This window comes from Eublepharis macularius, chromosome 2 (genome assembly GCF_028583425.1).
Source record: "Eublepharis macularius isolate TG4126 chromosome 2, MPM_Emac_v1.0, whole genome shotgun sequence".
In the NCBI taxonomy this organism is placed as follows: Eukaryota; Metazoa; Chordata; class Lepidosauria; order Squamata; family Eublepharidae; genus Eublepharis; species Eublepharis macularius.
The window spans coordinates 101,655,456-101,676,252 of record NC_072791.1 but is presented as its reverse complement, the minus strand read 5'-3'; the positions used below and the strand labels follow the sequence as shown (position 1 = coordinate 101,676,252).

The 20,797-nt window shown below is 45.5% G+C and overlaps 1 protein-coding gene across 5 annotated transcripts in view; it reads right to left on the bottom strand.

Annotated features, from left to right (window-relative positions):
* ANO5 (anoctamin 5) overlaps positions 1 to 7,032 on the bottom strand; it is a 106,453-nt gene extending 99,421 nt beyond the window's left edge. For all 5 annotated transcript variants that reach the window (XM_054972666.1, XM_054972670.1, XM_054972667.1 and 2 more), the window contains exon 1: positions 6,251 to 7,032. In XM_054972666.1, coding sequence (XP_054828641.1) covers positions 6,251 to 6,311 — 61 coding nt within the window. In that variant the 5' untranslated portion in view covers positions 6,312 to 7,032. The remainder of the gene's footprint in view (positions 1 to 6,250) is intronic.
* Between the last annotated feature and the right edge of the window lie 13,765 nt (positions 7,033 to 20,797).

Below are 20,797 nucleotides of genomic sequence, written 5' to 3'. Positions count from 1 at the left end.
AGGAGGAAGGTGATCAGAGGATGGAGGAATTTATAATAGTTCTTTTGTCATGGACAGATCACTCTCTGCTCAGGGTTCAGACTTACAGGACACCAAGGTTCTACAGAGGTAGAGGTTCTATTAAAATGACCATTTTCAAGAGGTGCCAGAACTCCATTCCACCACATTCCAGCTGAAAAAAAGCCCTGGGGCCAGGTATTGTACGGGGATCCTGCCCAGCTCTCCACACATCCCATTCTGTGCCCTGCACCACTCTTCAGTGCGCCTGCCCAGGGCAGCAGTTCAGGAAGCAAAGGACTGGCCTCACTTCACCCGCCCCATGCTTGCCTTGCCCATTCCGCACCTGCTTCACCTGCCCTGTGCCTGCCGTCTTCCTTCAGGCAGAGGGGCAAGAGCTCCGGGGCCAGACAGAGGGTGCCCTTCTTGGAGGCCGCCGGGGCCAGGCAAGGCAGGAGCAGGGCAGGCGAGATGTAGGGTGGCTCAGGAAGTGAAGGATTGGCCTCGCCTCACTCGCCCCATGCCTGCCTCACCTGCTCTGTGCCTGCTTCATCCAGTCCTGGCACACACTCAGAAGGGTGCCCTCCCTGCCCGAGCAGGGAGGGGGTCCATGAGGGGCCACTGCACCTTCTTAGGCATGAGGCTTTGGCATGGCACCATCAAGGCTCTTCTGAGCACCCTTCTTCCACTGGGGCAACAAATCCTCTGTCCTGCTCCGGAGCTCTCACCCCTTTGCCTGAATGAAGATGATAAGCACAGGGTGGGTGAAGCAGGAGCAGGGTGGGTGAGCCAGGCACAGGGCGGGCGAGCCGAGCCTTTCATTTCCTGAGTCACTGCCCCAGGCAGGCACACTGAGGGGCAGTGCAGGGTGCAGAACGGGCTTCATGGAGAGCTGGGTGAGATCCCTGCATGACATCTGGCCCGTTCCTCAACGGCACCCTGGCAGGGGCTTCTCTACAAAGGCTTCACATGGCGGCACTCCATTCTCTGCTTGCATTCCAGACAGGAGCAAGCACACCTCCACCCCCTGTCAGAGGGAGGTGAGCCAGGCTGGGAAGGAGCTGAGCCAAGCGTGCTGGTGGCGGCAGTCTGACGAGTCGCCTAGAGAAAGAGCCTCTGCCCGGGAGAAGAGGGATTCTTTCCCTCTTTGCCTTGGCAGGGGCTCTTTCTCACTACACTTCCTGTCAAAACTTGTGGGAAACTGACACATGTCCTCCTTGTATCAGGCATCTTGTCTAGTTTGGCTCAAAGGGGCTGCAGAAAATGAGAAGACAACGGCTAGAGTGGTATTGAAGGAAGACTTGGAATGAATTTGAAGACACTGGCAAGAGCTCATTTTAAAACATTCCATGGTGATAACAGTGGCAAAGAACCAATACTTTTCTGTTACCATTATGTCTGCACAGTGTAAGCCAGCAGAGCTGTTCCAGGTGGTCAGAGACCTATTGGAATCTGGCCTGCAGGAAGGACTAGATTACTTGGTGGCCCACTGTGACCATTTTGCTTAGTACTTTGCAGATAAAATCTAGCACATCTGTCTGAAGTTGGACTCTACATTGTGTGTGTGTCGAGTGCCCTCAAGTCATAGTTGACTTATGGCGACCCTTGGTAGAGTTTTCATAGCAAGAGACTAACAGAGGTGGTATTCCATTGTCAGCCTCTGCAACCCTGGTCTTTGTTGTAGGTCTCCTATCCAATTATTAACCAAGGCCAACCCTGCTTAGCTTCTGAGATCTGATGAGATCAAGCTCATCTGGGCTATCCACATCAGGGCAGACTCTACATATTCAGATTGCCAGATTGTCCAGTTGATTGGGATATTTTTCAGTTTATTCAGTTGGAGGATGTAGACAGAATCCTTGGTGGCTTGAGACCTACCATCTGCTTGTATGACCCTTGCCCTTCCTGGTTAATTAAATCTGTTGGGGGCGGGGGGGGGGGCTGTTGACTGGGTGTGAGAGGTAGTTAATGCCTCTTTGAGGAGGTGATCACCCCTGCCTTGAAACAGGCTGTAGTGCACACAATTTTAAAGACCTAGGAGATCTTAATAACTATCAACCAGTTTCACATGTTCCATTCCTGAGCAAAGCAATTGGTCGAGTGGCGGCTTTGCAACTTCAAGCTTTCCTGAAGTGTATGGTTTGGATCTTTTCCAATCTGGTTTTAGGCCTGCAAATGGTACCAAAACAGCCTTAGTTGACCTGGTGGATGATCTGTGCCTAGAGATGGACAGAGGGAGTATGAGTCTGTTGATTCTCCTGAACCTCGAAGAAGCTTTTGATACCACTGACCATGGCATCCTTCTTGACAACCTTTTGGGGTTGGGATTGGGAGGCACCATTCTGCAGTGGTTCTAATCCTACCTACAGAGTAGGTTTCAGAGTATGACACTGGGGGACTGCTGCTCACTGCTCAGCCCTTTGACCTTTGGCTTGTGGAGTCCCATCAGGTTCCATCCTCTCCCTCATGCTTTTTAACATCTACTTGAAATGGCTAGGTGAGGTGATCCAGAGATTTCAGCTCAGTTATCACCAATATGTAATTGACACTTAGCTCTTTCTTACATTCCCAGCTGATCCCCAAGAGCCTGTAGAAATCCTGAACAAGTGCCTGGAGGCGGTTTTGGAGAAGACTTGAGCGAATAAACTGAAGCTTAATCCTGACAAGGCAAAAGTGCTACTGGTGAGTAGAAGGTCTAATGCAGGATTTAAGGTGTCACCCATTCTGGATGAGGTTGCCTTCCCCTGAAAGGAACAGGTCCATAGTCTGGCATATGCTCTTGGACCCAGGCATACTGCTGGGTAACCAGGTGGTAGCTGAGGCCAAGGGTGCACTTTATCAGCCTCAATTGGTTAACCAATCACTTTCCTGGAAAGATATGGCTACTGTGGTACATGCCCTGGTTACATCTAGATTAGATCCCTGCAATGGGGCTGCCTTTGAAAAGTTTTCAGAAACTTCAACTTGTGCAGAATGCTGCAGCCAGGCTGTTGACTGGAGCGGATCACAGGGAACATATCACTCCAATTTTGTCTCATTTACACTGGCTTCCTACATACTTGTAGTTCACTGATTATGTTTTAAACTGCTTTCTTGGCAGCCACCATTAAATTGCTGTTTAAAAAGAAGAGATTCCCTGAGGTGGGGTAATTTCATTATTTCCTCTCATGTCTTTTCCCAATGAAAATCTCCACTTTCCTATTGCTTTCAACTATGTTGCAGATAAATGTTACCAGGGGGCAGGCAGGGCAGCTTGGGACTGTCAATTTTGATAGGAAAATGGTGCCTTGTTTGAGCAGCTCATTTCTTTCACTTATGCACTGCTTATATATTTTTAAATAAAATAATTACAGACACTGTAAGTCTCCAGTTATTTTACAACCAAGCCTATAAGGAGTCTGGTAAAAATAATACTAACAACAACAACCATGCTTATATACCACTCCTGTAGACTCAAAGCAGGTAACAAAGTCAGCACTATTATAATTCCCACAATACAGCTGGAGAGCTGGGGCTGAGAGAAGTGGCTTACCCAAGGCCACCTGCTGAACTCATGGCAGTAGAGAGATTCAAACCAGCAGAGTTCTGATTCACAGCCCAACTCCTTAACCATTAAGCCACAGCAGCTCTTTTGTGACATCTTAAAGAGTACATTTTACAGTGAATGGAGGTAAAGCAGCTGGAAGTGGCAGTTCTGGTAAGAAAATGGGCCTTGAGAATAGGAAACTGAGTTGTTCCCAGAAATATTATGCAGATAACCAGTTCAACACAACCTTTTTCATAAGCACGCGGGATTAGTTTTTTAAAGTGCTTCCTTAAGCATTAAACATTACATTAGAAGAATCTATGGAGAACCATATGGAGAACCATCCTATCTTTCAAATGAGGAACAAAAGGGAAAGGAAGGAACTATCAGAGTCTATTCATGGTTTCTTAGATCTCCATCACCATGCTTGCAACTATTTCCACCTTAGAATCATTCTCCCAGTCAGTAGCACTATCATCACTGAGGCCATTAGAAGGAGGAAAGACAGAAGCCAAGTGTCTTGCCATCATGGCTAGTCCCCAGTTCTGCTGAGAAACATATTCTTCCCAGCAACATCTTGTATTACATTTAATTATTTGTACTTAGTTTCCATTTCTGTAAGCCACTCATTCCACTTGGGATATTTGTGCTGCTAAAAGAGTAAAAAAACATATTAAATCCAAATTCAAAGAGAAAAACTGTTCCCAATCTGAGGACACACGTGGAAGACTTAATTGTGCCAGATAGTCCTTGTCCAATGGATAAAGAAACAGACTAAGGCAGATAGATCAAGATCGGTGGCCATGCTAGTCTGTAGCAGTAAAAATTAGCCCAGTAGCACCTATAAGATTAACAAAAAAATTGTGGTAGAGTATGAGCTTTCGTGAGCCACAGCTCACTTCTTCAGATAGTTCTTCACAATATTTATTAGTCTTATAAGTGCTACTGGGCTCTTGCTCTTTTCTAGACTAAGGCAGAAAATGAGTCCCTCTATGCTTTACGTGAACAGGGTCCCAAATTTAATTCTTACCATAGCTATTTAAAGGATCTCAAATAATATAGCTGCTAAGTATCTCTCAGTGCACACATACCATCTATTATATAAACATATATACAATATATAAATGTATGTTTAACACAGATAATAAAAACAAATAAGCACACTTAAACATGGTTCTGCTTAGGGATTACAACTGCTGCCACCTGTCCAGCCAAAGTCTTTTCAACTGATTTGGAACCAGCTGAAGTGCTCAGTGAAAAGTAGATTAGATCCCTGCCCTCTCTTTGCCTCATTGTGGGAAGGGGGGAACTACTGGGCTGGCCCCATTGTTACCAAGGCAATGTGCCACAACTGGTTCAGAGTCAGCTAGGAAGGCTAACCCACTGCTATCACCACCAGGAGAATATGTATTTTGTACATGTTTATTTGTACATTATATATGTACATTATATATGTATATATTTGTACAGTAATATATGTACAAATATATTAAATGTGTATGATATAGTATCAAATGTGTTCACTGCAATAAATGTTTTGTTAATGCTTTTTGAGCATTTTTTTCTGGATTCCAAACTTATCATTTATTTAATGTTTGAGAAACGTTTCTACGTAAAATTCTGGAAAAAGCTGCCAAACAATATAGAGAATGCTGGGCTTGATATGGACCATTATTCCAATACAAGGCAAGGCAGTAGTTGATTTCCAACTGATGCTGATGATGTCCCAGACTGACATTGTTTAAAAATATTTGTTTTAATAGACGTACAAGGTTGTATGTAATTACTCACTAGTAAGAGAAAGCCATTCAGTATTCATTAGCACGCTTTTAATTATTGTTTTCCCTGATATATCAGCCAGACCTAGCATTTGGAAAAGCTTCTGGTCTAAATTTTGGCTAAAATGGCATTTGAAACAGTCTCTGGCCTATGTTTCAGCTAAAATGAATGATAAAGTACCAATTTTCTATCAGAACCCTCAAAGCATGAATTCTAGGCAGGATCCACTTTTACTTTTTCACTGAGGCACTGCTACCTTCTCTAGTACTCTGACAACACTGAAGTGCACTGTCATACCCGTACAGGATTTCTTTGAGGCCCGCTTCGCTGTACAACTTTTTAGATGGAAGACACTTTGTATGTGACAAGCATACACACGTGCAAGCCTTGCCTTATGATCTATGCACACGCCTATTTGTCGATTCCAGTCTTCCCCACAGGAATTTGATAACGCGTGCAGCAGCCTCTGCGCTGAAGTTGGATCGCTTCAGCAGCTTCCCGGGAGAGAGGGAACCACCCTCCTTCCCTGACCGGTGAAAATTCCCTGTGCCTGCCTCACCCAAGGCGTGTCTCCAGCCCGCCTTCTTCTGGCCACCGCAGCCTGCCGGGTGGAAAAAGTGACCCTCCGGCGTTTCCGCCACCAAACACCGGGCAGCCAAAGCCCTAGCCGCGAAGTCAAGGAGGCCGAGGAGGCCGGACTGCGCCACCTCGTAGCCGCACCCCACTCTAGCCGGCGGCACCGTTATGTTTGTCTCGGGCCTGCCGTCTGCCTTCAGCACCGGGACAGGGCGAGAGGAAGCGGCGGGCCAGCTTGAAGAGGAAGCACGGGATTCCAGCGCATTGCACAAGAGCAGCCGCCTCAAACGCCAATTTCTCCCGGGGGAGGTTAGCTAAACTGAGCCGCTTGGAAAGATACCCCCTCCCCCTCGCACCCTGAGCCCTACTCACCGTCGGTGGCCTGGGCCATCTCGATGAGAGTCTCTTCGTCTTTTCTGCCCAGCCGGTTCATGGCAGCAGAAGACGGGCAACCTTAGCACAGCAAGCCCTGAGCTCCGGAGAGGCAGGGCAGGCCGAGGCGGGAGGGAGACAGGGCAGGCGCGCACGCCCCCACTCTTCTCGCTCGCTCCTCCCCTGGCAATCCTTTCCCGTTTGGTCCCTGGGAATGTTCCCAGAGGCGTCGCCGGGCTAGTAGGCTGTGGCAGCAGAACGACATAGTATCCAGGCGGCTAAGGTGCCCCAAGGCTCCTGCTTATCGCAGCAGGTCCCTGTCGGAACTCCAAGGAAAAGGACATGCTGGGTGTGAACAGAAGAGGACTGGAGAGGGAGTGTTTGTTAGGAATGGGGGAAGAATTACTATTCCTTAAAGGGAAAGAGCCTCAGAAAGAGAAAACGGGTGAGTCAGGGTCTGTGCGCGCGGACATATTTTGGGGTCAGATTACTCGTGTGGATTACGTCACGGAGCAGGGGGAGGGGGGGAGGCGCCTCGCGCGCGCGCTCTCCCTCGGTCTGCTCCCCGCCCTTTCCTGTTGAGTCTTTTGAGACAAGAAGCGGGTGTATTCCCGGGGTGGGTCTCCCTCTTGGTGCGCACACCCAAGTGCCGCAACAGCAAAGGCATTTTCGCGAGCAGAGCAGCAGCCGAGCTGATAACTACTCAGATCCCCGCCTTCAGCAAGTGAATGTTTTCTCATTTTTTAAAAAAAGGAAATTAGAAGTGAGCAGTCTCGAGCATCCTTGATTTAATCTTAAAGAAAGAAAGAAAGAAAGAAAGAAAGAAAGAAAGAAAGAAAGAAAGAAAGAAAGAAAGAAAGAAAGAAAGAAAGAAACCAAAACCTGCCTCAATTGAGGTTGCCAGTTTAAATGGAAGGACACCATCGGGTCCAGTAGCACCTTAAAGACCAACTAGATCTTCTTGGTATGAGCTTTCGAAAGTTAAAGTTTCCAAAGGAAATCTAGTTAGTCTTTAAGGTGCTACTGGACCTGAATCTTGCTCTTCTACTGCAGACCAGCACATCTACCTACCTGAAACTACCAGAGGGAAGAAGAAGATGAAGAAGATACAGAACACTGTCTCTTACTTTGGGGTGGAGCTGTCAAAAGGTGTATCCATTCCTCTCACCCCCAGTTCTTTTTCCATCTGCAAGAGATAGTAGCTGTAAATCCATTTACAAATTTTGAAGACATCTATTTTGTGGGCAAAGTTGCAAGAAAGATGAGAACAGATCCTCTGACTTAACACATAACATTTTACTCATGTTAACGTGAAACAAATGGGCTTTTCTGTTGTACAATACTCCTTTAGAATTGAGGTAATTGGGGGGGGGCTCTCATTCATTCAATCATTGAATTGTTAGAGATTGTGCACTTAGTATTTTGCTTTTCTTGCAAAACATCTGAAGGCTTTTGCCACTTGGTTTTCATTCATGCACCAAGAGATTCCTGATCACGTTACCCCTCTCTTTTGTTACAAACAATGGGGGAACATCTCTGATAGCAGATGCAGTACTGGTGGACAGAGGTATATTTCCATATGCATAACCTCCCTCTCCTATCTGCTATTCAGAACCTGTATGCTTTGTCCTGCAGAGCAAATAGCAGTGCTGGTGATAAGGAGTGCAATTTGCAGCAGGAAAAAGGGGAAAGGATTAACACACCCACACGCACAGGTTCCATCTCTATCACCAGAGCCCACTCCAATATGGTGACTCCATGTTTTCCGGTTAGGCGGGGAGAGTGGAAATACAATCACAGATCGGTATGGATTCTGGACCCCTAACATGCCGTTAAAATGCTCTGTACAGGCAGAACAAGGTGCACATGATCTCAATAGAATTATCTAATGAAAAATAAGTGGGAAGAAGGCAGTACTTCAAAGTGAAGAAAAGGAAATTTAAAGCCCACTTCAGGTAGTTGTAAGGATAAAATGGAGAAGATATGTGCTCTTGAGTTCCCTGGAGGAAGGGAAAGATAAATATGTAGTAATGGTTAATAGTTGTAGCTGAGAGGAAAGTCACAGCACAGACAATTTTGTGGAGTGGTTAGAGTGTCAGACTAGGATCTGTGAGAACCAGGTTTGGATCCCAAATCTGTCATGGAAGGTTGCTAGATGACCTTGGACTAGTCATATATTATCAGCCTAACCTACTTCGTAGAGTTGTTGTGGGAATAAGATGGAGAGGAATTATGTAAGCCAGGTTGGGTCCCAATGGTGACAAAGTTGTATAAATGAAATGAAATAAATAAAAATAAAACTTCATAAATAAATAAATATTAATACATGCAGTGAGAAGCCAGTCAAAACCTTTTGTCTAGTACATGCAGCAGTTTGCATGTATTCATGATTGTTACTTGATATACAGATTGATATGCAACGTAGTAATACTTAGCCATTACTATGTTAACTCGTATCTATTTCTGTTTATATAACGTTAGGCAGTATTATGTGAGTAGGCTCCTCCATAATAGATTATAGCTTCTGTATTGGAAATGCATTAGCTGTCACAAATACTGTTTCCAAATAGTATATGGGAATGTCCTCACAACATCATACTAATTATAAATATGACTAATGGGCTTCCAAGGTATTTCCCCTTTAATGCAGAGAAAAACAAAGCTTGTTTTACTGCAGTTCAGGGGACCTCTGTGGTGGTTGCAGGTGGAGCATATGTCTAGATTGCCACTATAGGGAGGGAGGGTACAAGCTAAGCTCGGCAATCACTACTATATGCCTCCCTCTGCGCTTTTGACCCTTGTTTATTTTATTTTATTTAAATGATCTTCAAGCTGCCTTTCTCACTGGAACTCAAGGTGGATTACCCAGTGTAAGTCAATACAATCAACAGAATATCCCAGCTTGAAAACAAGCAGAAATCTCATACAAAGCTGAAACATTGTTGAAACAAAACAGGGAAAAATTAATGCTACATATTAAACAATGTGGAAATTACCCAGTAGGATAATACTTACAGCAATAGGCAGTACACAGTAGTATAGTCTATGTCCCTATCCTTTTACCAAATAGTCTCTCTGAACCATTTCATTACAGTACAGTCCTATTACTTGTTTTTTTTAAAAAAAAAACCTCCTAGATAATTGAGTTTTGCATAGTTTGCAGCAAGCCAGGAGAGTGAGAGTTTTCACGACCTCTTTATGCAGACCATTCCATAAGGAAAGGGCCACAAGAGAAAATTTATGCACAGGAAATGGTTGTTGTTGCCCATGCACTGGGTGGTACCTGCAGAAAGTACTGTTCAGATGAGGGAAGATGCCATGGCGAAGCATAAGGAGAGAGGTGGTCCTGCAGATATGAGGGACAAAAGCCATGATGGGCTTTGTATGTGATAGCCAAAGCCTTGAATTGAGCCTGGTAACTGGTGGATAGCCAATAGAGCAACCGCAGAATAGGAGTAATAAGCATATTCTGCCTACCTCCTGATAATAATAGAGCTTTAGTGTTCTGCACCAACTGGAGTCTGCGAGTTGACTTTGAGGGGAGACCTATGTAGAATGTATTCCAGTAGTCTAGTCTTGATATTAGTGTGGCATTGATCTAGGTGGTCCGTTTGGCAGTGTCAAAAGTAATCTTCTGATCTAAATTAAATTGGAAGAAAGCATTTTTTTGCAACTGCATTAACTTGCTTCTCTAGCAGCAATGCTGGATCCAGTATAATACTAGGTTCTTAACCAAGTCTGCTAGATTCAATGGAACATGACTGAAACAACAACAACAACATTCAATTTATTTGGTATATACTGTCCTTCAGGACAACTTAATGCCCACTCAGAGTGGTTTACAAAGTGTGTTATTATGATCCTCACCCTGTGAGGTGGGTGTGGCTGAGAGAGCTCTGAAAGAGTTGTGACTGACCCAAGGGCCTGAATTAGCTTGGCCTTAGAATCTTCCTTCCTTCCTTCCTTCCTTCTTTCTTTCTTTCCTTCTTTCTTTCCTTCTTTCTTTCTTTCTTTCTTTCTCTCTCTCTCTCTCTCTCTCTCGATTTCTACTGCATCCTGTGGGGACTTGGATAATGAGATACAGAGTTGGGTGTCAAATGCATATTGACAACACACACTCCATAGCTGTGAATGAGTTCTCCTAAAGGCTTTACATAAGGATTGGATAATGTGAGAGCTAGGATTGTGCCCTGTGGAACCCTGCAAGGCAATTCCTGTTCCGAAGATTATAGCCAAGGTAATGTTCAGGAGCTTAGAATAAAACATATTCTTCTGGGATTTGAATAACTGTGCCTGTGGAGTAAGATTTCCTTCAGGAAGAATGAACATAGTTAAGAACATGGAACAAATTTAAGATTAAGCCTATGTTATTCTGGACTGCTGTTCAGAGTATAAGGACCAAAGCAAATAAAAACAATGCCTGTTAGAAGGCAGGTCCTTCCTTCCTTCCTTCCTTCCTTCCTTCCTTCCTTCCTTCCTTATATCCCACCTTTCCAATGGAGACACAAAGTTACATTGTTTTCTCCTCCATTTCATCTTCACAACAGCCCTGTGAGACAGGTTAGGCTGAGAATGTGTGACTGGCCTAAGGTTACTCAGCCTTCCATGGCAGAATGGGGAAAGTGAGGATCAACTGGCAGATTTTTTAAAATAAAAATAAAACCACAACCATTGTGATAAGCTTAGTCTAGTTCATCTTTCCTGGATCAAAATCTAACAAAACCACTTGGAACAATTATATAGAGGGGGAAAGGTAGCTAAGATCACCTTCCAGCTTCAGAGGATGATCTCACAAAAAGCAAGTTATTAAGTGGGATAGTAAAACAGTATGGATCTTCATAAGTATCATATAAATCCGAAAGGTATAACAAACTCAGAGAGCTGAATGAGAGTTGTGTAACTTTTTTTCTCTTTACTGATTCTACCAGAATATGTGGAGTTCTGAGTACAAATTACAACAAGTGCATGCAAAGCGCAGGGAAGATAAAGATCTGTTCAACTGAGAGCTGTTGTGAGAACATTACACTAAGTCTTTTTCCCCAAGAGAACCTTTCCCCATATTGCAGAAATAATTCAATGGCTAGAAATAATATCTTTTTTTGTACTTGATATTAACCAATAATTTTAACCGCCTGCATGCACACTGTTTATGGTTTATGTGTGAAATAAGAATATAACAATAACAATTGCCTTGTATCAAACAAAAGCCTATATTTTGTTTATATTCTATTTCCAACAATTGCCAGCTTGACAGTTCTATGAGACTCATAAACAAGACATTGTGGCAATTGTCATTCTCTGATTTTGTCCGTTTTCAAGATCTCAGAAATATACAGCCTTTCCTTTAGTTTCATTTAGCTATAATGCTAAATATCCAGTGATGAACTCCTCTCCCCCTGCCATCTAATTGTAGATTCTCTGTTTAATGCAAGGTATACTTGGAAGTCAAAATTATATTGTGTGGTTGGAGTTCCATAACTAAGGCATGCAGTGTGTATTTCTTTTACTATATTGCCAATCAGCTTTTTGGAGGTGACCTGATTTCAAATACTGTGTGTAAGAAATAAATTTCTTTCTGTCCATTCTCTCCATATCATTTATAAGTTTATAAACCCCAAAAGAATATTCCTGAGAATGAACACACACACACACACAATAAATGAAGCGTCATAGTAAGAAAGCTACAAATTGCTTTAGCTGGATTTAACAGTATAATCCTAAAAATATCTTTCTGGGAGTAAACCCCATTGAATAGATGTGAGTAGGATTCTATTTAGACCTGCTTGGGATTGCTCAGTTCTTGGCATAAAGATAGGGATTCTGTCTCAACTTTGATGCAAATTAAAAGGTATTAAAATCTCTGTATCTGCACACACATCTTCTGTGGTAAATGTCTGTGTTCCTGGATAATGGTGGTAATAAAGTGGTCAGGAGCATAAGAAATACCACGAGTTTCCCACACACAATCCTGGACTGTATCTGGCTAGTGAGAAGCTTGCCAGAAAACCTCTGTGCTAATGTGCTGGTTCCATATTCATCCCATCTATAGCTGTGAAGTAGAGCAAGGAACTAGCAAAAACACACGTTCATGGCCTGCTGAAATGAGTGACACAAGTAGACTCATATGACATGCTGCAATTTCTTCAGTAGATCCCTATATCTAATAACCAAGGACTGGCCACCCTGCAGACAAGAAAAAATTGAAAAGTTGGTCCGGCTACAGTGTATGATTCTCAAAACTGACAAATCCTGCAGATTTATAGACAATCTGACTTGTTTATTTATCAACTTCATTTATACCCTGCCTTTCTTCCCAATGCAGATCCAAAATGGCTTACAGTATTCTCCTCTCCTTCTCGCATTTTATCCTCAGAACAGCCCTGTGAGGTTGGTTAGTCTGAGAGTGCATGACTAGGAAGATGGTATTTGAACCTGGGTCATTTAAATCGTAGTTTGACACTAACCACTACATCACACTGGCACTCAAATTTTCAAAGAAAATTTCCTGTTTCAAAATTTGACCGTGCATGAGATCTATCTGAGATCTATTTTTCTTCCATGAATTTGTACGATTTCTTGGTGGTGGAGAGTGCCATCAAGTCATAGCTGACATATAGCAACTGCTGGTGGGTTTTTCATGACAAGACACTAACAGAGGTAGTTTGCTGTTGCCGGGCTCTGCAATTCTGGTCTTTGTTGGGGTTCTCCCGTGCAGTTATTAACCACGGCCGACCCTGCTTAGCTTCCAAGATCTAATGAGATTGGGTTTGTCTGGTCTATCCAGGTCAGGGCCCATGAACCTTTATTTAATAATGTTAAATTTAGTATTTATGAGAACTTTAATTTCGTATGACCTGTAAACTATTTGAAACCAATAACCTACATTCTTAATGTATGCAAAGTGCTGTCAAGTCATAACCAATTTATTAAGACCCCTGCTAGGGTTTTCAAGGCAAGAGACTAACAGAGGTGGTTTGTCATTGCCTGCCTCTGTATAGTGATTATGGTCTTCCTTGGTGGTTTCCCATCCAAATACTAACCAAGGACAATGCTGGATAGCTCCTAAGATCCAACAAGATTGGGCTATCCAGCGCCATTCAAGTCAGGGAAACCTGCTTTGCAACCCCAGCCGGAATGAAGAGACAGACACAGGCTTGGATTAAAAGGCCGTTTATTAAAATGACCATAAACATAAAGCACAGCAAGAGCTAACTAGGCGGTACAGGTCAAGCCATGGGATCAACTCCGGACCTCCGCCTTGACCTGCCTGGGCGAGCCCCAAAGCCCCAGGTGTAGGCCATCTCATGAATGGCTGCAACCCGGCCAGCCAGGCCATGGATCCCCCCATCAAGTACCTAATGCCCCAGCCGTCTAGCATGAGGGAAGGCCTTGTGCCTGGGGATCCCAGCAGGCATCTGCCCGTGTTATGGTAGCCGTCAAAAGCATACCACACTGATGGCAGACCCTGTTCCCCACCCCTGGGGAAGTACCACTGGGGCTCACCGGCCTGCACCCTATTCCCAAAAATCTCCTGCCAGTAACTAACTAAACAGCACAGCTCAACAATAACTCAGAACACTGCCATTAGTACAAGGTAGGCGAAAAAAACCCTCTCCCAAAAGCCAATCAGGGAAAAGAGGGAAAAATTCCTACCTGGCTCTGTACCCAGCAGCCGGCTATTCCTGCACTAAAACAGGGTGAGGTGGGTGGGCCGAGTGATCGAAGCAACTGACGCCGGGGAAAGCGGAGCCGCCTGTAAAAGGCTCTTGGCTCCGCCCCCCGGCAAAGCCCGGGAAGGGAGCCTGTCTCCTTTCAACCGGGCGGGGCTGCAAATGGCGGCTCCCAGCATGAGCGGCTTTATGCCGCTGCTGGGAGAGCCGAATTGCAACCCCAGCCAGAATGAAGAGACAGACACAGGCTTGGATTAAAGGGCCATTTATTAAAATGACCATAAACATAAAGCACGACAAGAGCTAACTAGGCAGTACAGGTCAAGCCACGGGATCAACTCCGGACCTCCACCTTGACCTGCCTGGGCGAGCCCCAAAGCCCCGGGTGTAGGCCATCTCACGAATGGCTGCAACCTGGCCAGCCAGGCCATGGATCCCCCCATCAAGTACCTAATGCCCCAGCCGTCTAGCATGAGGGAAGGCCTTGTGCCTGGGGATCCCAGCAGGCATCTGCCCATGTTATGGTAGCCGCCAAAAGCATACTGCACTGATGGCACACCCTGTTCCCCACCCCTGGGGAAGTGCCACTGGGGCTCACCGGCCCACACCCTATTCCCCAAATCTCCTGCCACTGCAAGGGTCAAGCCTCAGCTTAGACCCTCGCGCCCCACAGGTGGCCTAGAGCCACCCGAAGCCCTTGCCGTAGGTCATCTAGAAATATATCATTGCCCTCAGGTGACAGGTGGACACCATCGCCTCTGTAGAGGTGGGCAAATTCGGCCCTAATCTTGGGGTGTGGCAAATAAATGCCCAAGCCTTGCCCCAAAGCCTTCTTGATGGTGTGGTTAGCCTTACGTCGGGCCCTCTCTATTGCCCTGGGATCTAAAGCTTCCCGCCAAACCCATCTCTGTAGCATCTCTGATCAAAATATAAGCATGCTCGGCCACTGGCTGCTCATACAACTCAGGTCTTCAGCTACTTGCATCGACAGGGCCTTACCCTGTACCAGCCCCAGGTCATTACCACCAAGGTGAATGAATGTTTCTTTTTCCTTTCAGGTTCTTCCTAATCTTTTTTCAGATATATTTCATGTTTTCTTTAAATGTCAGCACAAACTAAATAGTATACAATAAAGGAGAACCTGAAAAGCATTGACATTGTTACTTACTTCCAATACTGTAAATCCAATTTTGTAAGCTGTAATTTGTTTTAAAAATCTATTTACAGTTGTAAGTACAGAAGACTCTTTTCTTAAGTTAGAGGCCCTAATTAGAATGCCAGGAGTCCTCAGGAAAACAAACCAAGAATGCCAATAGCTGTATGTGAGCGGCTGGCTTTGTAATTACACACTATCTGCTCAGGGCTTCACCACTTCTACAGAAATAGTTTATCTAGAATTCCAAGAATGTTGGGTCTCCTCTTCCAAGTGGGCTAATGATAGACTGTGCTCGGTTGCTATTATATGATCCAATTGTGCTAATTGCACAGTGGCTTAGAACAGAGCTGCAGCAGAAGGACTGCAACTTTGAGGGAGCTGCAGAATGCCATCCTGCATTCTGTGGAGTTCTGTAGCTACATTCTGTGCTGTTTGCTGTGGCTGGGTGAGGGAGATCACCTATATGTTGCCTCCCTATACATGCTGCATTGGGTGTGTGGCACAGGAAAACTATATAAGGATCAGTGGGCACTCGGTCCCTACTCTTTGACGATCATAATGAGAGACACCCACCTGCCCTCCCTTCAGTTCAGAATAGGCACCAGCTGGGGATCTAATTGGAGACTGAGTAGGATTTTTTTGCCCCTCCACTAATTGGTATCATACTGGGGGAGGGGATTTGCCTACCGTACTCTGAAAAGAGCATAGGGAAGCTCACCGAGTTGCAGGACTTTTTCATTCGAAGCCTGGGAAGGTGGTAGTGGTGCAGAAAAATCCATTTGCATGGGTATGCAGTACAGCATTGGTGACCACCCTACGGCACTGTTTGGAGGGCAGTAATCCTCAGACCAGGCATGGGGGCCTCAGTGATGTTGTGGATTTGGGGTTTGCGGTGTGTACAGCAACATATTTCAGTGACTACCTCGCCTCCAGGCTTTTTACCCCTTGACTCCTAGTTTTCATGTGCAAGGTGAGCCTTTCTAATGAGACATAAGAAGGGCCCAAGAAACTTCTATCTTGTGGAAAAATTTCACACAAGGCCTGGGGAAAGGAAAGGCTGCAAGCTGTTGGTATACTAGAGATGGAGGCAAGGGGACTGCAAATCAGTGAAACAATGAAATAGAGAAACCAAGAAGGCACCAAATGGAGGAGGAGGCTAATTTCGTATATTTAAACTAAACACCCAGAGTTTCTGTTGTTACTCTCTTACAAACTACTTAAATATTCAGAGAACCAAAAAAGGAAGAACAGCATTCTGTTACCTTCTAAAATATGAATTGTGTCATTCAGTATGAGTGTTTCTCTCTGAAAATGAAGCCTATAAAAAAAGAATTAGTTTCACAGCAAAAAGAGAGTAATTTTATTTACTATGTTGCCTTTTAACTAAATTTGCTTCCACATGGAAGCAAATGCTTCCACATGGAAGCAAATTTGCTTCCTTTGCTTCCAAACTATAGTGCATTTTTATAGCATCCACACTTATTTATCTAAAGTAGTTTTTGTTCACGTTGCCCTGAAAGTAATGGGGAGGGAGAGTTACAAGACTCATGGAGTGGAGTAAGAATTCACTGCTTAACCGAATGCTCAGCAACACTGAGATGTTTACTGTCAATACAGCCCTACTGTTTTGTCCTGTATAATAATTAATCCGGTAACTATATTAGAATATTGTGCAACTGTGTTCCATATAGCAGTATAGTAAACAAGTAGCAGCTTGCAACTTGGAATCTTTTATGCTTCTCATTATTATTACTGAGAAAATTAGGGTGTTTCCTCTCATAATTATTCTTCATATACTTCTAGTGAATCTAATTTAAGTAGATTATTTCTGAAAGTGCAACTGCATTGACCATGGTGTTTTCTACTGATTTTATAGCATATTATGATCATGGGCCCTGAAGTGCACAGGGGCCAGGTACAGACAACGGACAATTTTCTATAAATTCAAGGGAAACACCAGGTTTAAAAGGGGAATTTTAAAAAAATTAGATGAGCAGTGTCTTTGCTTATGCAGACAACATAAAGCAAAAAGAGATCTTGAATGTAACATAGCAAGAACTTGATGCCAGATATGGACATATTGTAACATTGCAAGATACTCACTGTGCAGCAACCACAATAAACATTACTAGGTGGGTGGGGGTGAAGACAGTTGCCATTATCAGTGGGGCAGGAGTAGAAAAGAAGTAGGTTAAGAACCGAGCAGAAGCTGGGCTGATAAGGCAGTGTCAGTGACTGGGAAGAGAAGGAGGAGGAGGAGGTTATTCTATTTATTGCTTCTTTCTGTAGTCATGGCCCCCACCAAGAAGAGAAGGCAGGCAAGTGGTGGTGGCTAGTGGAAGAAGGAGGTTGTGTACTGGGCCGAGCAAGGCCTCTAAAGTAGTTACTGTATTGATTGTAATGCACTATACTGTGTTGAGCTTGAGGTTCAGTCAAGGCTCCCAAAGCCTGCATTCTCATTGGTCCATAATCCCTGCAATATCACTGGTTACTTTCTCATGACAGCAGCCAATCGGTCCTCTATAATAAAGACCAATCAGTGGCCTGTCTACTTCAAACAGTGTATATAGTTTATGCAGATGATGGTATTCTAAAATATGTATTCTCATTGGCTATCAGTTATTCTGGGGGTGGAGCTGCTGTATATATATTGAGGACTTCTGTTCAGTCTGTCAGTGTGTGTTGTGTTCCTGCTAAATAAAGAGCTATTGAATCACCTCGTGTCTGAACCCACTATTTAACACTGGCGACGAGGATGGGATCTCTGATTGGGTATGCAGCCCCAATACCAGAGTGATATCACTAACAAGGTGCTTGGGTAGGCAGCCCCAAGACCTAAGCTGAAATCTTAAGCATGAGGAATTGTCACCTCCACCATCCGACATACGCTCGCGTCGTCCAGAAGGCAGACATGGCCGCTAAGGGCCACTTCGAACCGTTTGACTCAACAGCCGAGGACTGGGAATCCTACATTACCCGCTTCGACTTCTACCTTGAGGCGAACAAGATTGAAGACACAGATCTCGCGAGAGCAACGTTCTTCAGCGTGTGTGGGCGTTCCACGTTTGATATAGCACGGGCACTAGTGGCGCCAGCCCAGCTTCAAACTACAGCGTTCAACACAATAAAAAACAGACTCAAGGAGCACTTCTCACCACAGCCATCTGAGATAGCCTGCAGACATGCGTTCTACAGCCGAGACCAGGCGCAAGGTGAATCGATAGCGGCATTTGTCACAGCCCTCCGACAGGCAGCCAGACAATGTAACTTCCCTGACCTTGAGATGGCACTACGTGATCGCCTGGTGTGTGGCCTTCGTGATGAGAAGCTACAGCGCCGGCTTTTCACGCAGAAGAACCTCGACTTCCAAACAGCATTCAAAGAAGCACTAGCAGCTGAAGCAGCAGACCAGTCCACCCGGGAGGTGCGACGTTGGCGGAGTCCAGACCTGCCCCTGAACGAGGAACCAGTCCACTATGGGGATTTTGACAGTGGCTCTGAGGAAGAAGACGGTGTGCACAGATTCCATGCAGTGCAAGCCCAGCACTCTGAGAGGCAGCCATACTACGGTTCCCCTTGTTCTAGTTGTGGGGGAGACCACGAAAGAAGGAAATGCCGGTTCCGGGATGCCAACTGCCGGGCATGCGGAAAGAAGGGCCACATCGCTCGGGCCTGCATAACTGTCAGGAAAGGAGGCTCTCCGCAGCAGTCTCCTCGCCTCACTCCGCGCTGCCAAAGGCCAGGAGGAAGAGAGTGCCAGCTGAATGAATGCCACACCACAACTGTCATCATGCACACACAAGCAGGCAACAAAGATAAGATCTACACCACGGTTTGTATTGAGGGAACACTGTGTGTCATGGAGGTTGACTCCGGGTCAGCGCTCTCAATTGTCTCCAGGGACACCTACAACCGCCTGTGCTCCAAGGGCAAGAACCAGCCGCTCAAGCCCAGCAGTCTACGCCTGATGGATCTCCAGGGTCGTCGGGTTCCAGTGGTTGGAGCTGGCCGAGTTGTGGTCGGCTACAAGGACTTTCACGGCCTCCTTCCTCTTGTTGTGGTTAAGGGGCACTGCACGAGTTTGGTGGGACTTGATTGGTTCAAGGCGTTGGGCATCCGCGTTACCGGAGTCCAACAAGGCAGCCCATCCATAAGCAAAGCGGCACACAGCAAGTTCCCTGCCAGGCACGTTTCATCAGGGCGCCGCAAAGGGCCGCCCGTCTCCACGCCAGCAGTGAAGACAAGCCATCGGAAGGAGCATCAGGTCCACTCTGCACTCAATTACATCAGCTTAAACTGCCTTGGCCGCTATGGGAGCAGAAACAGAAGCAGGACTTTTCTCCGCAATCCACGGCCTCAAGTGGCTCGCAAACTCCCACAAGAGACTGCACCTCCAGAGCAAAGCCAGCAAGGAACACGGGGCTGTCGGCCCCAAAGAACTCTGGAGCGACTGCACCGTGCAGGCTCTGGCAGGCTCACCTTTCCCCATTCCCACTCCAGGACTCTGTTGGCATCAAGTAGTTCCACACTAGGGGGGAAGGGGTGTGATGTATTGGTCTCAGGGCCTCTAATGTATTCTGGCTCATCTTCCCCAGCCTATCTGCGAACAACAGGGTATTCCAAACTAAGGGGGGAGGGGTGTTGTGTACTGGGCCGAGCAAGGCCTCTAAAGTAGTTACTGTATTGATTGTAATGCACTATACTGTGTTGAACTTGAGGTTCAGTCAAGGCTCCCAAAGCCTGCATTCTCATTGGTCCATAATCCCTGCAATATCACTGGTTACTTTCTCATGACAGCAGCCAATCGGTCCTCTATAATAAAGACCAATCAGTGGCCTGTCTACTTCAAACAGTGTATATAGTTTATGCAGATGATGGTATTCTAAAATATGTATTCTCATTGGCTATCAGTTATTCTGGGGGTGGAGCTGCTGTATATATATTGAGGACTTCTGTTCAGTCTGTCAGTGTGTGTTGTGTTCCTGCTAAATAAAGAGCTATTGAATCACCTCGTGTCTGAACCCACTATTTAACAATAAGGCAGTGTCAGTGACTGGGAAGAGAAGGAGGAGGAGGAGGTTATTCTATTTATTGCTTCTTTCTGTAGTCATGGCCCCCACCAAGAAGAGAAGGCAGGCAAGTGGTGGTGGCTAGTGGAAGAAGGAGGTAGTGCTGCTGTTGCTGCTTTATCCTCTCTTCATCCCCCTACCTCACTCAGGACTGCTAGCAGTCAAGCTCTGTCTCACAGGCTTCATAATACAGCATCAGCCTAGAATTGGCAGGCAGGGAGGGGGACTGACTGTGATCTTGTCAGGCCTCTATGGCACTCACCAGGTATTTCAAGTCTTTGATCCTGAAACCGGGGATGTGACAGAGTAGAAGTTCTGTTGATGTACTGCCAGGTTTAGATTACTGTAATGGGGCTATGTGACAGAATTGGTATAAAAATGTCAGGATTGCCAAATGCTGCATCCAGCAAGAGGCAGGTAAAGGCTTGAAACAGCAGAAGGAAGGGAGGTTGACAGGTCCCTTCCCCCGTCGGTGGCTAGCCAGAGAGAGAGAATAGAAATTGCTGTTTGAATGTTGAGCTGACAGTGCTAACAGAATGAGGGGTTGACAGTTGGAGTTAGTTGAAGAGTTAGGGGATCTGGAGCCTGACCTCTGACCATAGAGGGTCAGCCAGAGAGTCCTCTGTGTGAGGAAGAAAGGGGAAAGTGTACC